We start from the raw sequence: 26,108 nt of genomic DNA on the forward strand, positions 1-26,108 counted from the left end.
GAGGATTTCCTACTCATCTCTGCTCACCTTTAAACTTTCTGTAGACCAGGACAGGCTAATATCATTATCCTCAGCTTTATGATGAATATTCTGGAGCCTTCTCTGCACTTCTTGTTCAATAAAGGCATTTATCCTTCAAGATATAGAAAAGTTAAAAAAAAATACTCTTAGATAAAAATCAAGACAGGCTAAAGGGCTCTTTGAAACGCTTATGAACTCTAAGTACTGCACAACTCTTAACTGGCAGGCTTAATGTTAGACCAGTTTTATCCCTCCTTGAGGAACATGGACTTTTGAGCAAGTGTTCATTTAATAGGCAAAGGTTAACAATGTTATCACAGTTAGACAACTTAATGGACCACAGGTTAAGCCACTGCTATGTGTACAGCTCTACATACTAGTGGCACTGAAGGTAAGAGAGATGAAGATGAAATAGAAGGCTGGGGTTGCATCTTTAGTTACTTAATGGCTTGCTTTTATCACTTTTGCTATATCGGCAACTGGGGCTAACAAAGGTTTGGTCTTCAAACAGAACGAATGTCCCAAGAGTTGATACTAACAACTGCATGCATAAGTGTAAAAAGAACAGAGAGGAAATAGATTTTAAGCGATACCAGACAGCTGCCCTATTAAAAACGGCTTAAGACAATTTCATTTACTTTGTTGCTTTAAGTGTATATAAAGCAATACCATACAGACCAGTAACTGTAAACACAAAAAACATTTAAATATATTTAAGTCTACAGTTTCACAAACCTCTATTCTAAAACAAACTGCACAGGAGCAACAGATTAGCCTGTTGGCTATTTAAAGGAAAATACAACCAATTCATTTTATTTCCAGACTAGTCTTTAAGCACAATGACAGTATTTAATTACAATCCAACCCTGGCAGAATGATCTTGCAAAATATTTCTTTTCTAAAGCTATTGCTTGCATTCATATCAGAATATTGGAGGAATGCAGGTTACCTACCTATCATCGACGAGTGGAGCAGCGGGTGACTGTGGCTTTGTTGGGCTGGTAGGGGAAGTGCTATGGGAGAGTCTCTCTTCTAATGTTCCATGATTTCCTTTCTGACCACCATCACCCTCGTATATTTTTTGCTTCAGCTGCTGAATTTCCTGATCCAGGCTATAAAGAGATCTTAAAATGTAATTCGCTTTGTTTTAAAGTTGATTCCCATAGCTGTTATGGGAAGTACTGTACTTACACTGGGATACATGTATGTAAGATTGTAGGTATTAGTACTTATGAAGATATAAAAATATAAAATATATAGCATATTTAGATAGAAAAACAGCTCAAAAACACATTACAACAGCAGTATTAAGTTAAATAAAACAACTTCAATAACTTCCAATGCAAAAGGTATCTAACAGCACATAAAATATTAATTGATAAGACTGAACCTGTCTATTAGGATCACTTGAATAAACTTTCCTAACTATCAGTGACCTCAGTTATTAGCTTCCAGTGTGAAATAAATTAATAAATGGGGGAGGTGGGGTGGGGGAGTGGGTGTTAAAACCTCAAAATACAGCACTAATCCAAAAAAACCAAGGACAACATAAAACAATGATGTGGCAAAACATATCTATAAGAAAATTTTTAAATTCTGTACTATACATAAATCTTATTTTCCAGTTATTCCTTCTGTCTGTATATACATTTTTGAAAATTTACGCACAAAATAAAACATCTAGTATTTATTTTATACATGCGTAATAAATCAACTTTTGAAATGGAAACCTCCGCACTTTCTTTAACAAATAAATTTCATACCAGCCAGATTTATGCACAGAATAGAATATGTAAAATCGGATACCATATTTTTGACTGAAAATGCCTGAGGCATCTAGTATAAAATAAGAAGCACTTCTTGCAACATTTATCACTTAGTCAAATTAAACTGTATTATAACAAAGTAATCTGCAGAACACGCTTTTCACTCATAATGTAGCTGAGATTAGATTAATAACACAGTAATAATCTTTCCCATTTCCATTACAACTTTTGTCTGCAAAGGTAATTGTTTTTCTAGGGGTTACTTGAAAATTAAAGAATAAAAGAAAAAAGAAGTTCCTGCAAAAGCAGGAGAAACTATGCAAAGTTGGAATTCTACCACTTACCCTACAATTGCATATATCTAAATTGAAGTACAATGATACAACTACTTTATTCCATCCTAGAGGTTAAACCAGAAAATTAAAGAGATTACAAATGCTGAGGCTTAGGCTGGAGTAAAGCAGGCTGAATTGTTACTTCATTTTTAGAGTACTTTTTGCTGCACTGCCAGAAGCCATCTGTTTCTTGTGATTAGCAGCAAAACAATCTTGCATCCTGAGGGAAAGCGGATGGGAGATGGCTGATGGATATAGGAGAGTGTTTGCATCTATGGAAAATCAATTTAACCACAAAAATCAGAATTACATTAAAAGGAACAAAGCTTATCTCTTGATTTGTAAACATCCTACTATCAAAAGATATCACTTCCTACAGCTATAAACTTATCCAGCTGTGTGATGCATCCACCAGTAAGTACACTAAACTGCACCTTGCCACTTGTGAGCAATACATCCCGTTGTCGCAAAGATGACTTTGAAGTTGAAGTTGCTTTATGTTCATTCTATTGCCACAAACCTCTGCCAGTAAAGACAAAATGTGTATGTATTATTCCAGTATAAGTTAACTTCAAGTTATCGTTTTGGGGGGTCATCCCTGTAGGTTAAAGAATTTGAGCTAACGTATTATTCCAACTGGAAAAAAAACATTTATCTAGTTATGATGGACTTACGCTCATAGAGCATTTCAAATGCATATTGCATTTAAACATTTTCAGAGAGTTAACACTGATCTGAACCAGAGCACATCATCACATAATGGTATCCATATAAACAACAAGAAACATATACAATTCATACGTTTACTATAGTGCCCAAGACATTGTGCACTGTGAAGTGTAAACTCAAACACAAGAGCGATAAGTAGCCTGAAACATTTAACATACTGTCATGTATCTTAAGATTTTCTTCTGCCTCAACATTCATAAAAACTTTCTGAATTGAATTATTCAGGCCCCTGGGCAATTCACTGAAAGACTTCAAAGTTTTATTTAGTTTGTGCAAGAGGACTTTAAAGTAAACAAGAAAAAAACAACAAGGAAAAAAGAGACCTTTTCACTTCCTTGGTATCTTTTCCAAACCTCAGTCTTGTAGCTGACAACATATTTTTTCGCTTATCACACAACCCAGTAATCTCTTGAGGGCTAAGCTGCCTATTTTTTCTGGAACCTCCAGTTGTTTATAGCTTACTTTAGTCAAGCAAGACGCTTAGTGTAGAAAATGAGATTTTATGTTCAAGACAATTATGAAAAATAATGGCAATATCCACGACAAAATGATAAATCAGTATTGAAAATATTTAAATAAAATCCATACAATGGTACGTCTAAATGTTGAAAAAGTGACCTCTACAGAGGGTATAGAAAGGAACTATTCTGTTCTGGTAATGGTATAAAAGGAAAAGGATACAGAAGAGCTCTTCAATTTGGCTATAGGCAAGTTTCTTTTTTTTAGGTGGTTTTTCTAATCAAGCATCTGTTTGAAGGGCTTATGAAAGAAGAGTCAGATAATTAGTGGAATATTTAAAAAAAAAAGACAAATGCTACCTCAAGAAAAAACATTTCATTGTTTCACCGATAATCACAGGTTTTAAAGCTCTAGTATTAGCAAATCAGACAACACATTTAAAAAGGGCAATTCTGCCCTTTTTCCATACTGCATGGATTAAATGCAATTATCCCAGTAGATTTTTGCTTAGGCCAAAAATAAAACAAAAGATTTCTTCCTCTTCTTCCACATCGAAAGATCCTTCCTTACCTGAATCACTTCTCTGAGCCTCCCATACTTAGGCTGAATGTTATGCTACCAGGTATCACGTGTATAACTGATGACATTGCTTCTGTACCTAAAAGGGTTTGTCATCACATAGGGCTGTATTAAAGCCTCTCTGTATTTTCCAATAAGCTTAAAAACCACCATCAAATTTTACATGGATATATGGCTAGTCTATTTTATTTAGCCCTGAAACCAGTAACAAAAAATTAAATATATTACACCTGTTTACTTTGAATACCAGAAGTGTTCAGTACATCATCAGTTGAGACAGACAGTTGGCAGTCTACTGTAACTATCAGTCTCCAAATCTTGATCAAACATCTAGCTTGTTACTAATAAAGAAACAAAATGTTATATATTAATATTTTGAGAAAAAAGTTGTTAGATGGTACATGTTTTTGTAACGGCAGAACGTAAGGTTGGCTGAGCTTTCTAAATAGGTAAAACAATTTATTTAAGTACTGTGATGGCTAATGCAAATACTATACTGCTGAGGATGGGGATAAGTATCCGAACACAACAGAAACTAATGAGTGAGCAAGAATCCTTTAAAAAGCAATACAGAGTTTCAATTCTGGGTAAACTACGTGAAACTCATCAAGAAACTCAAATAATGGGACACAAACAAGTCTCTCTCTCGACATCTAAGGTATAAAACGATTAGCTTTTTGTGAATAGCTTCTAATAAATGGAAGCTACCACTACACTTACCGTTCTCGGTCTTGTTCAAGGGCTTTCTGCTCAGCTTCTAGACTAGCCTGCAGACCTGCCTGTTCGCTGCAGCTGTTGTTCAAGGTGGCAAGCTTCTGTTTCTGCTCTTCAATTTCAAAGTCTATCGTCGAACGACGTTGCAAAGCAGAGTGCCTCCTTTCTAACTTAGCAACAGCTTGCTCCAGCGCCTCTCTCTGCTGTTTTTCCCTTGATTCGAGGATTTCTTTTTCCTTTTTCCGAACCTTTTCTTCCTGACGAGCTACATTGGCTGTGAATTCAAAGGTTTCTTGAAGCTGCTGCAGCTGATTTGTGCTAGCTCTATACTGGGCAAGCTGCTCTTCTTTTTCTTCTATTTCTTTCTCTATTTGATAGAGAGTATTATCTAACCCTAACAAGCCCCTATCCAGGACTTCAGAAGCTCTTTGTTTTTCTTCCAGCAGAGCTGGCAAATGATTACTCCTCAGGTACTCAAGCTGGCGTACTTTAGATTGGAGCCTGTACTCCGCTGTCTTTATCTTGTCAAATTCTTCAGCCTTGAGTACAGCATCCACAAAGTTTTCATCATCTCTCTTGAGATTTAAATGTTCTTCATGTGCAAATTTTAACTGTTCCAGAGCTGCTCTTTCATCTGCTATTTCCTTTTCTAGGTGATCCATTTGTTGAACTAAATCTTTTTCCAAAATAGTCAACTGTTCCAGTTGTTTCCTTTTAAACTCTATGAAATCATGCTGTGCTTTTTCTAACTCTTCGCAGTTTTCATCACCTTCAGATCGGGCTTCCTTGACTTTCAAAAGAGATTCTCTAATATCTTCAAGATCTCTTTTGTCTTCTTCAACCCTTTGTACATCCCCTCTCTTCAGGAGCTCTATCATGACCTGCTTCTCTCGAAGCTGTTCTTCTAGATGAGCCACCAGCATCACCTGCTCCCTTTCTTGTTCTTCAAGTCTCTTTTTTTCTGATTCCAGTTTAATATACTGTTCATCTTTTTCCTTTTTAAGTTTTTCTAGTTCACGGAAAATCTGCATTTTCTCCGCTTTTTCATTATGATTAAGTTCTTGTAGCCGCTGCAATTCCTCTTTGACTCGGGCAAAAATTTCTTCCTGCTGCTTTTTCTTTTGAAGCTCTATCTCCTGTTGTTCCCGTAATCTCTCTTCTTCAAATTTTTCTTTTTCAGCCAGCAAATCCTTTAACCTGCTCTCAATGTGAACACTTCTCCGTTTCAGACTCTCTTCCTGTTTTCGAATTTGCAGCTGTACTATTTCTGTCTCTTTACGCTGTGACTCTACTTCTTGCTGCATTCTTACAAGTTCTGCTTTGTCAGACCTTTGTTTTTCTTCCATTTCTTCTATTTGTTTCCTACAGTAAAACATTTACATACAACATTTCAAACTTTTCTTTTTTTCTAAAGACAACATATCCCTTAGAAGTTAAAAAGGCTTGGACAAGGATTTTGCAGTATATGTAACGGTTTCTCTTTTTTAATAGTTCTGTTTTGCCACAGGTTAAGAACTTACATTGCTTGGAAGTGACTCAACGCACGAGACAAATGGTAAAGAGATTCATATCGTGTATTTCAACATAAAAAGTTATGGACATATGAACTTAGAGGAAGACATGGTATATAGTACTCATGTTAGTAGAAAATTAGACTGCATTAGTTCTGTCAAATCCAATAAAAATATTGATAGAACACATTCATGCACACAGTGAAGAGTAAATACATATATTTTTGTATGTACATACATTCTCATGTACACAAACTTGCATAAAAGGACTTGATTAGAAATTTACCTCCCCAAATTTAAGCCAACAGATGATTTAAAACAATGTCTTCTCTTTAGGTGAGCCCAACTGAATTATTGATAAACAGGATTATAACATTAGGAACAGACATATTTGAGAGAGAAATTACTTGAAGACAAATTATTATGTCCTGTACAATCTCTCGTTTAAAGGTTCTAGGGCATTCCAAATGAGGACAGACTGAGACTTGAAGGTCACCGTTATCCCCGTAATACAATCACCTGAATAGATGTAGAGACAACCTGCAAGTCATTTGGTTACTTTGTGAGAAGTTAAAGTCAGATAAATTAAAGCATAAACGAAGAAACTTCAGTGCAATATGAATTCAAATCCTATCAACATAACAAAGAGGATAAATATTAGTGATTCTGTTGCATCGTTTTCTGAATAGCATCTTCTAATGCTTCAGAGTTTCAGGGGTTTTCTGAGTTCACTTAACTTAGTCCAACTATATATACAGCTCTTTCAAAATGGAGCACGCAGTCTAAAGCTGAGATGGCAGAAAGTGTCTTTTAGCTTATGAATCTAATCAATGCTGTGATCTGCAACAAGGTGAGAGCTATCACTTCTAAAATCTTAGCAGGTATGATGAGCCAGAACAGTCAGCTCAGGTTGCCAGCTGACAACACCACATTCGTTTGTACACCAAACTGATTTCGAAATAATGTTCTGATGAGTATGATTGGTATGCCCATACCAGCAAGACAGCTTTATTTAAGAGAAGCAGTTTAACATGTGAGTTTTTACATTCAAGATTCAATCCAAAGGCAACTAAACCATAAAAAAAAGATCTGAATAAAGAATGTAATCTTCCATCTTTCAAAATAATACCACGAAAATTAAGTACTAAGTATGAAAATTAAGCGAGAGTAATATATTACATTTGTATAATCTACCCTCCTCATACCTTTGTGGTTTTTTTTTTTTTTTTACTAAAGATCACAGTTAGCTACAATTCAGCTTGTCTATCTGTTACTAATCAATAAGAAAGAACAGTTCAAGAAAATAACCAAAATCTTCATAGAAGACACAAAAAACAAATTTATTTATATCAGGATCCTCTGCTTGATGAGTAACACCGTGATTCCAAAGTAATGATTTAAATGTCTGCAACATGTGTACATACACACACACACACACACACGCGTAAAGACCACAGAGAATATTACCTTTTACTTTCTAATTTTTCAAGCTCCTCTCGTTGTTGTCTCTCAAATTCTAGCCTGATTTAAAAAAAAAGAACACAATGAAAAAGTTATTTCATGAGTATCACAAAAAATAGGAAGATATGATGCAATTCAGTGAAGATTATAACAATGGTACAAATCAAGAGTTTTATAAAACTACTTTCTACAGTAACAGAAAATATTTCCTTCATTAGGGTTACAAATTAGATATCATGCTGTCTGACACGAGTACAAACAGAAAAGTAAATGAATTTCTGGGGGGGAAAAAAAAACTATTTAAAAAGTAAAGTTAAACAAGACAGATAAATGATTAGCATAGCCTCTGCAAGTTAACTACATGCGGACATGGCAATCAATATATAGAAATTGAATTTCTCTACCTTAGACAGATCGGTCCTTTTACAGGGAAAAGACTGCCATGGGAGGCAGGAGTAAACAGAGCGATCAATTAAGAAAGGAATTGATAGAAAAAAAAAACATATTAGCGGTACAGAATATTTTAAAGTCAACAACAGTTTGTTTTATTAGAGGTTAAATTGGTTAGATTCATAGAACATTTGTCATGTTACAACTCAAAAATAAAATTTAAATAATTCTTTATAAACACATTTTTCAAATGTCAATGATGGTTAAATCGATGCTCCTCTTCCTATGGTTTATTAACTTAGCCACTTCTGAGAAGGTAAAGAGCTACAAAACTATGCTACAGCATGCTTGTAGTTCTTCCTTTTCCTCCCAAGAAAAAGAAAAAAGACTCAAACATTACTATGATGTAATCAGTGGGGTTGAATCAAATTCCTGCAAAGTGCAACATCCAAGCACAGAACACAATTCAAACCCATTTATCCAAAATATTTTGATATTTTAATGTATTTAGTTCGATATGGTTCTGAAAAATTATGGGAAAGTATTTCATGCCATTTTTAATATCAGTTCTTATTACAGTTGTACAGAAGTCTTTCTCTTCTTTTAATTGCCTTTCAAAGATTTATGGTTTTTTAAGGAATTTTTTCAAAACAAATATTAAGAAAGCATAGAGAACCTATATATGGATTGAAATATTCAACCAAATACACAAATATCCAGTTATTTTGGCCTGCTACAGCTTAAGGAGTTTGCACGTTAGTGAGACAGTCCATAAACACTGAAAAAATGCAAGGCTGCACCACAAATTAACTTCAAGTTTTTGACAAACTGCAGTTTAAGATGTCATGACCACAATTATGCAGACAGGGTTTTTAAAAATAAGGTATTTTTAGTATTTCTTTCTAAAAAACATACAAATGCCTACAACAAAAAGGAATTGCCCTTGGAAACATGCAAATACACCAATAATCTAATGCTTATAAAGCAAATAAAATGAACTTTGATTCCTACATGCTCAAGAAGCACCTCTCTAACCGCTGCAATACTGGGGAAAGACTAGTTTAACAAATTCCATCTTTCCCTATTTCTCACAAATTCATTTTAAAAAATACCTTCTACAATGCCTAAGAGATTAGCAAACGTAGATTTTTATATACAACTCCAGACATCTGGATCCTTCATGTAAATGTCTCACCAAAAGCCCCTTCACATTTGCATTAAGACTATCTAGGATGAGCACTTCTGGGCACAACATTACAACATTATCTCAACATTACAGCACAAGGAGAGATGACAGCAATTTAGTATTTTTAATTTTATCATAATTTCTGTAGCAGCAATGCAAAATTCATGAAGTTATGCGAAGAGAACAAAAAGCAATCTTAAGGGACCTTCAGAAAGCAAAAGCTTAAATTAATGGTTACCCTGTACTTCCCCCCCCACCCCCTTTGGTTTTTTTTAAGCTATACCTCAAAAGCCCTCGCTTTGGCTATGGTCTACCTCTGGAATTCATAGCTGTTAGTTATCACTTCTTACCTAATGCCACTTCTTCACTCTGAGGGTGGTGAGGCACTGGAACAGGTTGCCCAGAGAAGTGGTGGATGCCCCATCCCTGGAAGTGTTCAAGGCCAGGCTGGATGGGGCTCTGAGCAACCTGGGCTAGTGGAAGGTGTCCCCTGCCCATGGCAGGGGGGTTGGAACCAGATGATCTTTAAGGCCCCTTCAAACCCAAACCATTCTATGATTCTATGATATGCACCATTACTTCCTTTCAAAATAATATAGACCCTGGGGAATATAGCTCTGGTCTGTGGAAACGCAGGTGTCCGTTGGGCGCTGTCAGATGTAGACCATCTTTGCTTAGGCAGCTGGCAAAGATGATTTACAAGTATTCCCATGCTTGGTTAAGCCATAATGAAGTAAAATGTTTCGGATCAGCTAACATAATGTGCAAAATCCAGAGCAAAAATCTTTTGATATTTTGACTGTCCTATAAAACACAAGTTGGTGACATATTTTATATATGCATAAAAATGGTAACTAGCTTCTGACTGAGATCTGATACAAGGAAAATGAGCCATCACAGCAATCAGCCTGATATAAAAACAGGTCTGCGGTGAAAACTCTGTCACCTTCTCTTTGAGGAAATGTCTAATACCTTCAACACTAGCGTCACGACAATCAGTTTTACCTTACACTGAAATGAAGCCAGTGGTGCTCAACAGGTTGTTCAAGAAGGAGGAATGAACTATGCAGAAGTGGTTCTTTCTTCAGTGAAAATGGCTATGTCCCAAAGCCTCATACAGATCATCAGCAGCACCCCAACCAACAGCTTCCAAACGCTACACCTAGCTATTTTAAAAATGCACGTTTAATGCATTTTAGACAAGTAAATACTCCTATGAAGAGGAGGGCTAACACAGCCTGGTGTTTTGCTACTACGTAGAGTCGGTGGTGCCTAAGAAGGTCTGAGCTCCACTGAAGGCCCTCCTACCACAGGGTTATTCACAGTGCCTCTGTTCTCCATCAAAGGCACTCATGCTGCAGGGATAATAATGATGCCTGTCTTCCTTAGCTGGCTGCCTATTTTCTCAATATATTTAGGAATTCACCACTTTTGAGACCATTACCTCAGCAAGTTATTTGCTTCAAACTGGTTGTGAGTTCAAAGTTATTTCAGGACAGGAGAGAATCTGGGGAGGCAGGACAGGCTGTCAATGATTGCAGAAATCATGTTTCTTTAAGAAGCTAGCAAAAAAAAATCTCACCATCAACAAAAAAAAAAATCACTGACTATAACAAATCACTGCCAGTCTTACAAAGCACAGATGCAAGACTGATGTTTTCCGGTTTAGTCTATCTGTAATAAAAATCTTTTTCACATAACATCTACTCCCTTTATTAATGTGAGCACTACTATGAATAGAAAAAAAAAATATTAGCTTGAAATTAAAAAGAAACATACATACAGATATTAACGACTAGAATCCATTCTTTATTCTTTTGTAGATGTACCACAAAGGAACTTAATCTGATCAGTGTTGAATTAGATAGCCACCATTTTCCTGGAAAATGTGGCATATCTAGTGATAAGAGCAGTGTAGATAAGCTGCAGAGAAAGGAAGTCAGTTCTACTAGCACAGTACTACAATAGCTTATTTTACACAGCACAAAAGTGCAATCTGGTACTACATCTACTAGGAAAGACTGAGTAATGGCAGGACTACAAAGATGTTACAATGCTGCTCAGTAGCCCAATTTATGAGATGAATTTTAAAAAAAAACAAAACAAAAACCCCTATGCTAAGTCCATGACAAGACCAAGGTTTCTCATGAGTGGTTTTAGAATTACAGTATAATGTAGCTTACAGAAGGTCCACAAATGAAATCTTCAGCATAAATCTATGTGCAAAATTCTGTTTTATCCAAAGCTTATTATCTGAAGCAGTGTTGCATGACACCAGATTAAAGACAAAGACGGGGAACAAGCAGAACAAAGAATTTTGCATGTTAAGCCAAAATTTTATGCAACTATCTCCACATATGGGAAATCAACAGCCAAACAAAAAACCACACACACAAACCCCCCCCCACACACACCCCAAAAGACACACACAAAGACCACCCATCTGAAAACACAACTAAAGATAACACTGATTTTCACATGGGAAAGATACAGATACAGTAAGCAAGATCCATCATTTATTTGCTTTCACAACTGAAGGTAATACCGCACAGGCTCTTCTGCCATTGATTGCTAAAGATGCTCTATCTTAAAAGCTGTTTATTACGACCTACAGAAACTGCAAATTTAGCTGCCAGCCTTTAGGTTACCGATACTGAAACTGGAAGAAAAGGTGGTCTTGAAAGTGCTAAATTAACAATAGGCAGAATGCTAGTCAGCTACAGAAGTTGCACAAAAAAACCCCAGAGGGCCAGCTATTGAATCTAGATCTACATTGCTGGTGGGCAGTACACTGTTATGTTATGAGAAACTGATACTGCAATCTATTGTAATAAAGGGTCATACCAAAGGACCACATCCTACGTTGTTCCTGATGAAAAAAAAAAAAAAATCCAACCCAAATTTAGCATAGGATATTCTTTTCCAGCTGCACTTTTCCAGGAAGCAAGATGCTCGCCCCCACCTAACGCCTTGGGTACAATTACCCTGCCTTTGATACCCAGAGAGGAGATGTATTGAATGTTTTACCCAGGCTTAACACAGTCACCACGCAGAATAACCACTGCAGCATTGCACTTGTTAAGCAGCACTCCTAGCTGGAAGTACAGAGCTCAAGCATTCTGCGAGCCGGCTAACTCTTTACAAATACCATGCCATTGGCTTTGAATCATTACTAAAGCCCAAATGCCTGGGGTCTGCTTTATTGAAAACTTATTCTTTTCTTTAACTTGCATTTACCCCAGCCACCTGTTCCCCTTAAAGTAACACTTTCTGCAGAATTACCTCTTTGGGACAAGCCCACCACATGATCAGAAAAAAACCAGTGCTGTCACAAAGGAGGAGATGGAAAGAAAACAGTGTTAGCATCAGCAGAAATAAATTTAAAATTGTCATGGAACCCCAACCTAAGCTGAAAAGCTGCTGTTGCCAAACTGCTGTCCATAAAGATGCATCAATTATGGAAGATGCTTTCTTCTACCAATTTGCTTCTCTTTGCAGCAGTCATAAAAGCAGTAAAAAGTCATATTTGAGGTTTTTTTGTTTGTTTTTTTGTTTTGTTTTCTTTGGGGGTTTTGGTTGTTTGGGGTTTTTTTGTTGGTTTTTTTTGTTTGTTTGTTTGTTTTTTAATCACTGATCTATTAGGACAACACCCACCTCTGCACTGCATAGGCAATGTGTATTATTAGGTATGGCATCTATTGTTTTAAACATAGGTAAAGCATCTAAAGATCGGGGTAAGAGTTTAAATTATGAATATGCAACCATGAGCTTCCTCGCTTAGAAAAACATATGTACATAACAGTGACTACGGAACAACCTCAGATAGGTTTTATTGCTCACAAACGAGCGACAGTCATACAGACCTGCATTCCTCCTGCAGCCTGCGAGCCTTAAGCATAATCCTTTCTTGTGTTTACAAATTAAGCAGGACAAAACATCTACTCCTGCAAGCCAGTTCACAAAGATTAATTGAATGCAGACTAGCAGGAAAATATCAATAATTAACCCTCTGGTCATAGTTTATAGTCTAATAAAACATAGGCATGAAAGTGTTTGGGAATATGAAGAGTATTTCACCTAATATCATCCTCGATTTCAACAGCACTCTTGTAATCACACCCAAGAAATGAAAATAAAAGTTACAAGAATTAGATAGGAAAAATTGTAGTGTTTCCAAAAATTGCTGCATACATTGATAACTTAATTATACTGTTTGATTTCCAGAAAAGAAAGGCAAGATGTTTGAAGAACTTAGAAGGGAAAAAAGAAGCTATATTCCACAAAATATATTAGACAAAAAAGAATTTGCTGCAATCTGCTCCACCACACAGACAATCAAGTAACACTCAAGACTTTTTTTTTTTTCTTTTCTTTTTTTTAAATAAGGGTCACAGGAAAAATCCTCTCTGTAAGACACAATTTAGCATTAGCTGAAGGCAGTATGAACTCCTTGGGCAGGGAGTTATTCTTAAGCCTACCTTCAACTGGGCCTTGCCCATGCCATTATATTTTGCTGCAAATCTGAAAGACTAAAAGTGAGGCAAAGCCGAAACAATCTGTCCTACTCTACGCTGACTGCAAAGTCAAGGTCAGTACTGTGCAGTATAATGCAATTATTCATAACAGTATTGTAACAGAGTAACATTATTAGTCGGGGAAAAGCCCATGGTAGCTGATCAATAACCAGAGGTAACAAAGAACAGCCAGGAACTTTTCCCAGTCCACAGAAAATATAATACTAGCAACTGTCACTAGAAGTTCTTAGATCAAACTATCTGAAAAGCTAAAGAAATAGAAAAATATACATAGACTTTTTTGACCTTCTCTTTCGTCTCTGAAAAAATATGCAATTTATGAGCAACTAGCTCACGATCTTGAGATCTCTGTAGGTAGCTCAGTAGCAAAAGAGTAACAGTCACATTTGAAGCAGTGTTATTACCCATATTCACTGTATTTAAGACATTGTTTAACTTGAAGTTATTATTACTTGTCCAATCTTCCGAAGTTCTAATGGATAAAGAGCAACCCCACAGTAAAACCGTGGAATAAAACTGCACTATCCAAGCCTGTAATTCAATTTACGGCCAATTTTTCAATAGCACATAGGTGGTTAAAGTGCCTCATCTCACATTCAATTCAAAACACAGGCACTAGCTATTGAAAAAAAAAAATTAGAACAAAACACCATCAATTCTCTGCAAGTCATTTTAAGAACACTGGTAAAAACATTAAAAACAGAGTCTCTACAATAAGCAGTCTATGTCATTGTAACTGTATAATAAAACTGTTTTCCACATTCTAGCTTGGCCACCTACTAGGAGGTATATAGGTGAGAACACAAGACATTCATTTCCCAGCCTTTTTATGCTTGTATTGGTATTATATGAACCCAAAAAACCCTTGATTTTCAGTTTACAATGCATTTTTCTCAGGAAAAATAGTTAACCTGTAATTCTGAAGAAAGCATAAATGTAAAATTTGCCATGTCATTATTGTGCTGGACCGCCTTGGTTATAATGCAAATGTTGCCTCCCAGACTCCAGGTACTACAACTTTCTTTGTGTTAGATCTAGCAGTGTTTGCTGGTGCAGTTACTCTTTTTGCATTTAACTAGAGAAATCCCAGGTAAAAGCAAGTTTTAAGCAGGATGGAAAGTTCCTCAGTGTCCCTTCACCCCACTTCCTAGCATGGACTAGTTCAAACAACATTTCTGAAAAGTTCTGGCTTCATTCAGAAGCTCATTATTTAACAAGCAAATACTATTAACCTGAGAACAAAATATTTTCTATTACTGCCATTTGGAACATTCAAACCACTACAATGAAGAAGAACAGTTGCAACTTTAATAATCGCATTTTAGAATATACTCACCCTGGATTATAAAGCATAACCGCTGACAGGTTCTCACAAGATTTTGAAAGATCTGTCATAGACAAGCTGAAGGAAGATAGCAGTCCACTCTACAACAGACCATAAAATACATGTATTAGACAAACACTGATGTGCTTACAAACTCTTATTTTGTTGCACTTGATGAAATATTAACTAATTTATGTGAAGCAAGTAAAAAAAAAAGTATTCTACAACAATCAAGGTATATCTATATTAACAAGAAAATTGCAAAAAGGTTTAAATTTCCCCAAACACTGATTTAATCTCACCTTTCTTTTTTCCCTTAGCTTAGCAGCTTCTTTGGGGTGGTTAAAGCGAAACATATTGGTTCTTCCAAGTAATATAACAGCACCTGATGAGAAAAACACACACCATTCACTGACAACATACTGCACCTGAAAATGCCAAGTAATTTTTCAGACATACAAGATGTAAGCAAAGACTTGGATTAAGCAAGAACAAAATGAAAATGCATTTTGACAATTTGAGTGTATAACGATGCAGTCACAGCTACGTTAAATGATGTATACAGTTTATTCCTTCCTCTTCCTACTAAAAAAAAACACCCACACATGTTCGCGCACACAAAAGTCAATCATGTTCAAGCAGTTCAGTTAAAGAATAAATATAGGTAGAGAAAGCAGTGGAAACAGCTGCCCCAATTTGATCTATACAGTCTTCAACAGTGCTACTCTGGAAGCCACCAGTAGGTACCAGATACAATGGGAACGCCCACAAATGCGACTAAGAACAAACTTGTCCATCCACTACTGACTGCAGTCAGGTTTAAATCCACCTACGTGAAAGCTCCAGATCTCTATAATTTGTACTCTCACTTATTTTTCTTCTCTATGTGGAACAACACTGAAGTTTATCATCACTCAAAATGGGATCATTAGACTTTTATACCCAATAGCTATTTTCTGAGGGAAGAACCTTGAATAATTCATACTGCTCAATGCACATCCATTATTGTGTTTAATCAGTTAAGGTGCAGGTCACAAATAATGACATTCTTGGCAATTCTTACGATATTTTAAAGAGAATGGCACCAAGATCAATACTTTCCAGCTAAGAAGTATATCGTCAGTGATGTCTCACTACTGTCACGACATGGAATTCTTCCAAGTTAACCACCACAGAATCAAGTATTTATCTGTTCGTTGGTATGAGGCATTTTTAAAAACAAAAAGGACTCCATTACACTCACAGTATGAAAAAAATCACACTGACTGTTCACTACAAACGAATTCTTACCATCTGAGAATGAAATGCTGTCCTTGGTAAAGAATGCTCCTCTTAAAATTAGCTTAATTAGGAATATCAACCCAAACAAGGTCATCCAGTCTTGGCAAATAAATGGCAAAAAGCACAACAGTCACGACATCACTTCTTGCTGTCTACACACCACCTCAATTTTGGACCATATGAACAGTTTACCTGGGTCTAATCTTAAAAAGAATTAGCTTTCATAAATCCATACGTAGGTTTGTATTGCAAAGTCATTTTGCTACCACCTCTAATTTAAACGATGACCTTTCCTTCGAAAAGTGCGCTGGGCATACTTTTTATGTCAGCCTATTAAAAGGGATCCCTGATGGTCATGACTGCTGTAGTGAAAGGGCTAAAACTGTTGTTAGTCCACCACTGTTTCATATGCCCACAGCTGTCCCAAACATTTATCTGTTCTACTTTTGCAGACTGCCTGGAGGGGAATTTTGTGACAGTGAGGACTTCTATGAAATTCCTTCAGTGACTTTCAAATGAAGATAAAAATAATTAATTGTAAACATTTTTGACCACTTTACTAGGTGGAAGCAACTTAAATTAAAATTTCAGAATGAACATAGATATGTGTTCCTATCTTCATGAATTTAAAAGAAAATAGGAGAGAGAGGCTTAACAGCAAGCACATGACAAGTCAAACCCAGATGACGGATCATATGAACAACTAGGTTTCTCTTTTAGTACTTCTCTGAATCCTATGATCATGTTTGTATTATTCTATTATTAAGAAAAAACTCTACTATCTTAACTGCCACTTGACAGAACTTAGATAAGCATCAACATGAAAGCCTCTTTAGGAAAAAAAGGTCTGGACAAAACTGTGCAAATACTTCCTAAGCGCCATGTTCGATTGTCCGCTGTGGTACAATGCAGCTCTCCATCAGAATACAAGTATGCAAAGTGCAGCATAAATGTCATCATAGAAACATAACCGGATTTGCTATGGGGTTTGCTTTCCATTTATTTACTGTAAGAAACAATTCTTATTCTCCCTGAATGTTAAATGGCAAAGAAAAAAGGTTTGTCAAATACATTGATAGCACTAAGAGCAACAACAAAAACTAAGCAAAAAAGTCTTTATCATTTGTGAAGCTCTGATCTCACAATTTAGCTGGTTGACTCCAACACATAAATGACCACAGAGCATAGGGAAAAAAAATACATACACACACACATATATAAATATATATATATATGTATAAGATGAATACCTGTTGAATGTCATCAAGCATCTCTGATCTACACAGAGTAATCTTTTGCAACTATGAACACAAATGTATCAATAATTAAGATCTTCCCAACTTCTAAAGTCACTTTTTTTTATTTTTAAAAGTAATTTTTTTATTAACAAACAATAAAAAAAAACCCCAAGCAGTGGGAGATTACGTTAACTACAGAAGGGTTGGCATTTTGGCCTAAAAACTGGAAAACTTGGTTTAAGTTGAGGATAAATTTAGAATCATAGAATCATTTAGATTGGAAAAAGACCTTTAATATCATCGAGTCCAACTGTTAACCTAGCACTGCCAAGTCCACCACTAAACCATGTCCCTAAATGCCACAGCTACCCGTCTTTTAAATACCTCCAGGGATGGGGACTCAACCACTTCCCTGGGCAGCCTGTTCCAGTGCCTGACTACCCTTTCAGTGAAGAAGTTTTTCCTCATAACCAATCTAAACCTCCCCTGGTGCAACTTGAGGCCATCTCCTCTCATCCTATTGCTTGTTACTAGGGAGAAGAGACCGACCCCCACCTCGCTACAGCCTCCTTTCAGGTAGTTGTAGAGAACAATAACGTCTCCCCTCAGCCTCCTCTTCTCCAGGCTAAACAACCCCAGTTCCCTCAGCCGCTCCTCATAAGACACGTGCTCTAGACTTCACCAACTTCCTTGCCCTTCTTTGGGCATGCTCCAGCACCTCGATGTTCTTCTTGTAGTGAGGGGCCCAAAACTGAACACAGGATTCGAGGTGTGGCCTCACCAGTGCCGAATACAGGTGGACGATCACTGCCCTGGTCCTGCTGGCCACGCTGTTCCTGATATAACCCAGGATGCTATTGGCCTTCTTGGCCACCTGGGCACACTGCTGGCTCATGTTCAGCCAGCTGTTGACCAACACCCCCAGGTCCTTTTCTGCCAGGCAGCTCTCCAGCCGCTCCTCCCCAAGCCTGTAGCATTGCTTGGGGTTGTTGTGACTCAAGTGCAGAACCTGGCACTGAGCCTTGTTGAACCTCGTACAGTTGGCCTCAGCCCATTGATCCAGCCTGTCCAGGTCCCTCTGTAGACCCTTCCTACCCTCAAGCAGATCAACACTCCTGCTCAATTTGATGTCGCCTGTGAACTTACTGAGGGTGCACTTGATCCCCTCATCCAGATCATTGATAAAGATATTAAACAGAACTGGCACACTGGTGCCAGTGAGCACTGGGGAACACCACTTGCGACCGGCCGCCAACTGGATTTAACTCCATTCACCACAACTCTTTGGGAGTTTAAGGTAAAGGACAAATTCTAATTGTGAACATTAATTCAATTACCTTTAGAAACTCTACCATACGTTCTCAAGAATAAAAAAATATTGTAGCAAGTTACATTTACACAAAGAGGCCACATTAGCCAGAATTCACAAATGCTGGAAGTAATCTGTAGAAGGAAGTGATAATTAATTAATAGGCCTTTTTTTTTTTAGCTCCATGACAGTCTAAAAACTAAACACATTTTCAAATGAACAGTTATTAACGATGAACGGAAACATTTAAATATATTAGCAGTTAATCAGCATTACCTAAAGCAGATATTTAAGGAGGATGCCACTTCATGCTATGAGACTAAATGCTAACACAGCTAAGATACACGGATTGTGCACAAGTTGTTAAACTAGTTATTTCATCAACTTTGCCCACCTGATGTCATAGCGGCCATCTTTGTTTTACACTCAGTCTGGTTACACAGGCTACAGGTCAGCTTATGCAGCTTCCCCCCCACCCCAATTTAGTAACTCAGAGCAACCCTATCCTCCTCTTTTGAGTTGCAGATTTCTTTAGACAGACAGAAATTTGGGATGAAGAAAAGTCACGTTTCCACTGTTCACAATACAAAAATCAAGTTGTTACATACACCTGGAAGAAGGAAACAGCATCTAAACTCCTGCTTTCTTCTGAGGCACATCAAACCTCTGCTGCCTTTGAAATGCAGCAGGATAAAGTAAAGATGAGTCATTGCAACTGCAGTTCTTATTGCTTACAGAGTTATTTGCCGTTAATGTCAATGTTTCTATTGCTAATTTATCAAGGGGATTTACTCAAATATAAGACAAGGGAGGCTGGGCTTTCTTTTTTTTCCCCCAGTATCTGTAACAGAAACAAGTGCGTACATCTCTCATTCTGCATGAAGAAACAGACACTTCGGAAAACCACCATCCCCTCTCTACACCAAAACTCTTTACTTTCTGAGAGCAGACTTTTGAAGCACTTGTTTGAGCTCAGAAAAGATGCAAGACTTCCTTGTTCAACACTGCATTCCTCCTTTGTTAGAATAAGCTTACTCTGAAAGCTTCTTTCCAGGAATGCAAAGTGATATTGCTTTTCAGCAGCTGAGCTGTGTCACAGCCTCACTCCTAAACAGTCTTCAGCTCATTGCTAAATGGGAAGATATTCTGGGTGCTCCTGGAAGATAAAACATCCCAAATCTCTGCTGCAGCACTCACCAGCTTACTTGTTAGCCAGTCCGTTCCAGGCAAACATAATATACCTTTGTTCCCAGCTGTCCCGGCTGCTTTTTCGTTTCCAGATTTTAAAGCTTTTATATTAAAATTATAATTCTCTAAACTTCCTCTATAAGTTTTAGCCTCCCCCTTTTTGTCATTTCCCTACAGCTGCAGTGAATCTCCAGCTGAATGTCCTGCCATACAGGAGGATTTGGCAATAGTGTTAAGTAGAACTGGCCTGAAGCTCGGGAAGGGGGAAAGGTGTCTCTGACGTTATTGTCATCCTATAGAGACCAATATTCTGTTCCTTAATATCACAGCAACCTAAGCAATCTGGCATGGAGTTCACTTTATGTATAAACTTTGAACGAAATCAAATGGTAACTATCAATTCATACTCAAGATTATGAAGTGGCTTAAATTAGTAAAGAATTCTCTTTCTTTTCATCACATGGCAATTCTTTGACAGAACAAAAGCTCCATGGCTCTCCTGATCGTTTTTGGCTGCAGATGAGAAGAAATGGAATTAAAATTAGTTAAACAATAACCCCTTTATATACACACAGATTTTTTTCAGTGCTGTCGCCAGAAAGAAACGAAGATGCTGTATCAAAAGTGACGTTACACCGGGTAATAATACCTTGGTTTAGGTGTGTGGCCTCTGTAATCTGAATACCATTCACAGAACACTGTGCTCCATTCAGTGGTATTAGATTCACAGTGCCGTTGAGATTTTCAAAGATGCAATGCTCACTTTCCAAATCAAGGCCATGAAGAACTAAATACAAAGAAATAAAATAACATAATTAGTCTCTTAACAACTAGTAAGATTAGCATGCTGATATTAATTTATTAAGGACATATTGCACTACATATTTGAGAATATCTTCTCTCTTTATTCCAGACAATGTTTTTTTCCTTCCTTCATCACATCCTGCATGCCTTAAATGTTGATGCTGTTTATTGTTGTATTGTAGTGGAAAGAGAAGTGTGTTGGGTTGCTTGGGTTTTTTGGTGTAATGTTCTTTCCTCCTATGTTTTAGCACCAGATTAGTAAATGCTTCTTTCCTTCTGATAGCAAACAGAAAAGTAAAATTTACATATTTATAGAGATAAGGGTTTTTTTGACTGGTTTCTGGGAAATAATAAAAGCTGCTTGACCTTAAAGCAACCATGCCTAAGACTGAAAAGACAGGATATAATCTGTGATTGTAGACTAACAAGGATGGCTGAAATAAGGTTCTTGCGTTGTTATGTACAGGCCTTTTATCAATCAGTTGTGCTACTTTCTGTCTCTTCTTCAACTATTGTATGACTATCTCTACCTGTATTGTTTAATACCACAAAGCAACACAAGTTCACTAGTTTCATGAAATTTATATAGAAATTTTAATCCAGGCATCTTTTGACCCACAAAAATGTACCAAACTAAGTTATCTGACTCTCAATCTCTCACCTGAGAATTAAAGAATGCAGTTATTTAACAAAACCTCCTTCAAGCAACATATGTGACAGGACAGTCCATGTCTGGCAGTTAGTTGCTTTGATAAGAAGTGAATAAGAAAATCAGTACAGGAAGCCTACCTACTTTTTGCCAACTTCCAGAATTTTCTTCAACTCAAATCTAAAGTCCAAAGACTGCTTTAGGCATAACAATATAACAATACTGTCATTATGCAAAGATTAAGAGAATGACTGTGCAGTGATTGTGACAGGTGCTGTTTTAAAAAGGATGATATTTTTACAGGATGCTATTTCAAGAGAAGCAAGAAATAAATTAGTAACAAGTATATGAATATGAATAAATTTTAAGCCCACAAGCTGTTCTAGAAGTCATGCTCTCTGAAGCAAATCCCACATAATTCAGCTCTCAAATTTTCTAAAAATTAAAATATGCAAGAACATACAGACAAATAACTGGAAAAGAGAAAAAAACTATGAAGTTTTGTTCACATATTGGGATGTTAGAAGAAGGAAAAACAACTGAAGAATGTAAAAAAATGCCAAATTCCATACCAATATCCTGTTCTGTCACAGCATCTTCTCTGCCAACATATGTTTGGCCCTCCTAATTAAGAGAGAAACACACATTATTTTCAGCTGAAATCTCCCTTCCTCCCCCACAAAGATAAAAGTTATCCTTCCACTTCCTCAGAGTAATGTGAACAAAATATATATTAAAACATACATAAAAAAACAGGTAGCATTTTTAGGATGCTTTCACAGTCATTATTATGCAATTATTAGCAAATTCAAGTTTCAACTGTTTTGTGTAGAGCCATCTTTGTAGTTTTGAGGCGATTAATCTAGATTTGGATTTCAAGCAAAGCCTTACAATGAGATGAATGAAAAAATCAATATGCATAGGTAGGAATATTAAACACCTATCTCTGGTTAACCAGTTGACCCTCAGGATAAGCCTAAACAGTAAATTAACAGATATTTTAATTGAATCAGTTACAACCTCTTAAAGGCTTTTCTTACTATAGCGGAGAAACGTAATGAGATTTTCTTACTATGTTGGAGAAATGTAATGAGCACTATATTTAGATAGCAAATTAATACTACAATTTGTCTACTGGAAAAAAAAAATCACAAGGCATGTAAAGGCTATGGAAACACAGATATGTATTCACCTTCAAGTGGTACAAGATGATACCAGTACTGAGCAGATCATCATCAATGCCAATGAGATGAGGCAGTTCAGAATCTAATACAACACCTATCCCTTCTTTCCTCAGAGCCAAGGTTTGTTCCTGTAAAGGACAAAAGTCTATTTATTAGGATATGCAAGAAATACCGTTCTTCCTTCTCTTTCTAAACCACATTTAATGTAACTTATTCTCTGTAGTATCACCAAAAAAAAAAAGTGGGTTTTTTTATGTTGTTTTTTGTTTTTGTTTTTTGTTTTTTTTTTTTTTACATTTTCAATGCGACTGTTGTATTTCCATTGAGCATTCCAAGCTTGCTGTTCAGGAAATCTGTGAAAGTGTTATTTGAAGGAAACCAGACAAACAGCTGAAATACACCAGATAAGGAAGATCAATCAAGAGCATAACAAAGCAACGCTGTCTAAAAGCAAGCTACGTACCACCTTGCATAATGGTAAGGGGAATTTAAAACACCTCAGAATTCAGTACAGCTAATGAATAGAAAATTGAAAACTCTTTGGCAATCCTTTAAATAAATTGAACCTTGCACAATAAAAAAAACCCAGACATCTGAAAACTCAGCAAGCCTAAGCAGTTAAAACATCATCCAATGTAAGGGAAGCACTGACAACAGTAAATAAATATAGGAAATATTTGCAGCATATAATTTCAGTTCTTCACAATTCCTTTGGGCAACAGTGTACAGCCACTTGTAGGATGAAGCATCATTCACCAGGACTACAAGTGGGAGGCTTCAACCTTGGATAGAATATCATGTGACGTAGTACTGATTGGACAGTCTATGCAATAAATAAGAAATTAATTACAGCTTTGAAAGAAGTTTTAGTATTTATAAAGTTTATTTTTCCAGTTGAAACAAAATCCTGCTGGCTTCTAGGCCTGGAAGATAACGGCAACAGAGACTGTGAATGTGTGCACGCACCACCTCTCAAAATGAATGCTGTAAAATAGCCAAGCCCTTACGAGCCAAGGAAGACTGACAACCCAGGAAGAAGAGACAACGTCAGCAAGTAGCACTTCTGCGTATTACAAGACGCACACTCTTCTCCTGGTGCTAGTAAACACAGAAAATAGGTTTTCTGACAGCAGCGTGACTCCTCCTTTTCCAAGTCATCAGTGTGCCTTCTCCAGAGCCAACCAAGACACTACACTACTTGTAAGAAAAAACAGATAGAGTTATATGTATTTTCCCAAGTACAGCAACTTGACAAATCTGAAAGAAGAAAACAGATGCAATATCTCGTTTCCCTGCACAGTAAAAAACATCATCAATACTGACACTGTTTAAAAAATTCTAAGTACAGATACACCTGGGTAAGATGAGATGATGACACAACATACAAAAGAGACTCCAAAACAAGACCGGGAAATCCCGCTCTGGTCACGGATGGATTAGAAAGTTCTCCAGCATTCAGGAAAAAAGCTGCGATTCATGTTACCCTGCAGCTCTCTGACATTCAAAATGCACCCAGCTATTCCTTGATATTATAAAAGTGTCACCTCATAAAACCAAAAAATACAGCTTAAATCATCGTTCGAGTGAAAAAGTAATTTCAGTCAAAAATACCTATCACATATTAAATATTTATTGAGTGGCATCTACTGTTATACATAATTTATAATGTTCCCACACGATGAGGCTGAAGACTTAAAACACTGAGGACTGGTAGACTTTCACACAGCTGCTGGCACCTTCGGCCCAATGGAACTGATAAAATATTAAGAGCTGAACATTTTTTCCCCAGGATAACAAAGCATTTGAGAACATCCCTGACTGAGGAAAAAATAGACATCCCAGGAGGCAAAGAAATTATCACTGGGTGAGAAAAATATCTCACAAATAATTAAGAATAAAGACAAAAAAAGATTCTTCGTTTTCCAGTCTTTTAATATTTACTTTTAATATCTATTTTAATATTTACATTTTTACTATATTCAGAAATAAGGCAAGTATAATTGTGATTTAAAATAGATGTGTTGCTTATTTATTCAGATCTAAAATTAAAGAACACAAATTAACTGGCTTTCTAAACCCTTATTTTGTAAATGACTACCATTCACACACAGAATGCATCTTGTTGATGGAAGCATTATAATAAATGCAACGGATAGTAGTTGCAATTAACTATAATTTTTTTTTCTTTAATACTTGCTGTAAATTAGCTTTTATCTTCAGATACAATTTACTAAAAATCCTGAATCTTCATCAGGTATCTGCAGTAACTGCTAAACTTTAATTGTTTGGCTTAAAATTTAATTCCAGATTCAAAAGCTTCTGCAAGGAAGCCTCAAAATGCCAAACTGTGCCCTTTTGCCCCAAACCAAAATCACAGAAACCTCATCAACAATAGATCTTTATTACTCTGTTCTCCCACAGCGAGAGAAAGAGAAGAAAAAGGCCAGAAAGAAGTAGACAAATTGTCCCTCTTTCATCCTCGACAGCACAGGAAAGATGTTTCTAAAGGAGGACAGATCTCCTTTGAAATAAATTGAAGGTCTGTAAGCTATTATAAGGCAGAGAAATGATTAGGTCTGAGCCATGATTTGATTCACTTTCATTTGTGCAACACAATTTTAAGAAGCAGTGAATCCCGAACTTAAATGACAAGAGCAGGAAAGGTCACTGTCCCTATTAAAACACCACCAATTTAGAAAATCTATGAAAACCTCAAGATACAGTTTAAGAAAGCTGAATGTACTGCATGCATCTTAGCTTGAATTATGCTTGAACAGAAAAGTGTACACATACTCCTTCAGTATTTAAGATGTATCCATAAACTGTGGAAAATAAAGCAAGCCAAGTATTATCCGCAAAGGAGCACTCCAGTTAATATAAATGGCTACTGTGTGAGAAGGAAAAAAAAAAAAAAGAAAAAAGGAAAAAAAAAAGAAAAAGGTTTTCTTCTTTAGGAGCCTCTAAATCAAATGGGCTTATATGAAGAATAGAAACTCAGAAAGTAATTCTGAGTCAGTACATAAGAAAATACTTTCTTGAGTCAAAGTTAAAATAAGGGGATTATATTGTATATTTAATAATGGTCTCTTTGAATTCAGCTCTGACTCAGCAGTCAGAAATATCCTGATATAGTAAATTCATTAACACTTCTGTGAGAGATATAAGAGCTATTGTGAAATCTCATCCCTTCTGCACTGATGTATTAAGTTTGCTGTATTAACCGATACGGAAGCATCTCCAAGCTCACAGCTAAGGTATGTTCTGGTAGTTTAGGAACAAAATCTTTGTGTAAAGTACTTATTTGAGCTGTAGAGTTCAATCTTCATCATATACAACTGCCTATGACAAACAACACCTCTAAGATACGTAGGATTTCTTTAAATCTATTTCTTTAAATGCACACACAAAAATGGAATCACACAAGTTTACTTTCTTAACAAACAGC

At 36.5% G+C, this 26,108-nt stretch overlaps 1 protein-coding gene across 6 annotated transcripts in view; it reads right to left on the reverse strand.

Annotated features, from left to right (window-relative positions):
- The window catches only part of KIF16B (kinesin family member 16B), a 141,871-nt gene that overhangs the window by 54,814 nt on the left and 60,949 nt on the right, over window positions 1-26,108 (reverse strand). For 4 of the 6 annotated variants that reach the window (XM_087776535.1, XM_087776538.1, XM_087776537.1 and 1 more), the window contains exons 13-22: window positions 22,672-22,791; window positions 22,052-22,103; window positions 20,676-20,813; window positions 15,313-15,395; window positions 15,023-15,111; window positions 7,980-8,012; window positions 7,582-7,635; window positions 4,610-5,965; window positions 975-1,133; window positions 28-133 (exon numbers count right to left, since the gene is read on the reverse strand). In XM_087776535.1, coding sequence (XP_087632661.1) covers window positions 28-133; window positions 975-1,133; window positions 4,610-5,965; window positions 7,582-7,635; window positions 7,980-8,012; window positions 15,023-15,111; window positions 15,313-15,395; window positions 20,676-20,813; window positions 22,052-22,103; window positions 22,672-22,791 — 2,190 coding nt within the window. The remainder of the gene's footprint in view (window positions 1-27; window positions 134-974; window positions 1,134-4,609; window positions 5,966-7,581; window positions 7,636-7,979; window positions 8,013-15,022; window positions 15,112-15,312; window positions 15,396-20,675; window positions 20,814-22,051; window positions 22,104-22,671; window positions 22,792-26,108) is intronic. The other 2 variants (XM_087776536.1, XM_087776533.1) reach the window with 1 other exon arrangement.

The sequence above is a fragment of the Nipponia nippon genome, unplaced genomic scaffold, assembly GCF_047370975.1.
Source record: "Nipponia nippon isolate SJK-2023a ecotype South Korea unplaced genomic scaffold, ASM4737097v1 scaffold_4, whole genome shotgun sequence".
Taxonomy (NCBI): Eukaryota; Metazoa; Chordata; class Aves; order Pelecaniformes; family Threskiornithidae; genus Nipponia; species Nipponia nippon.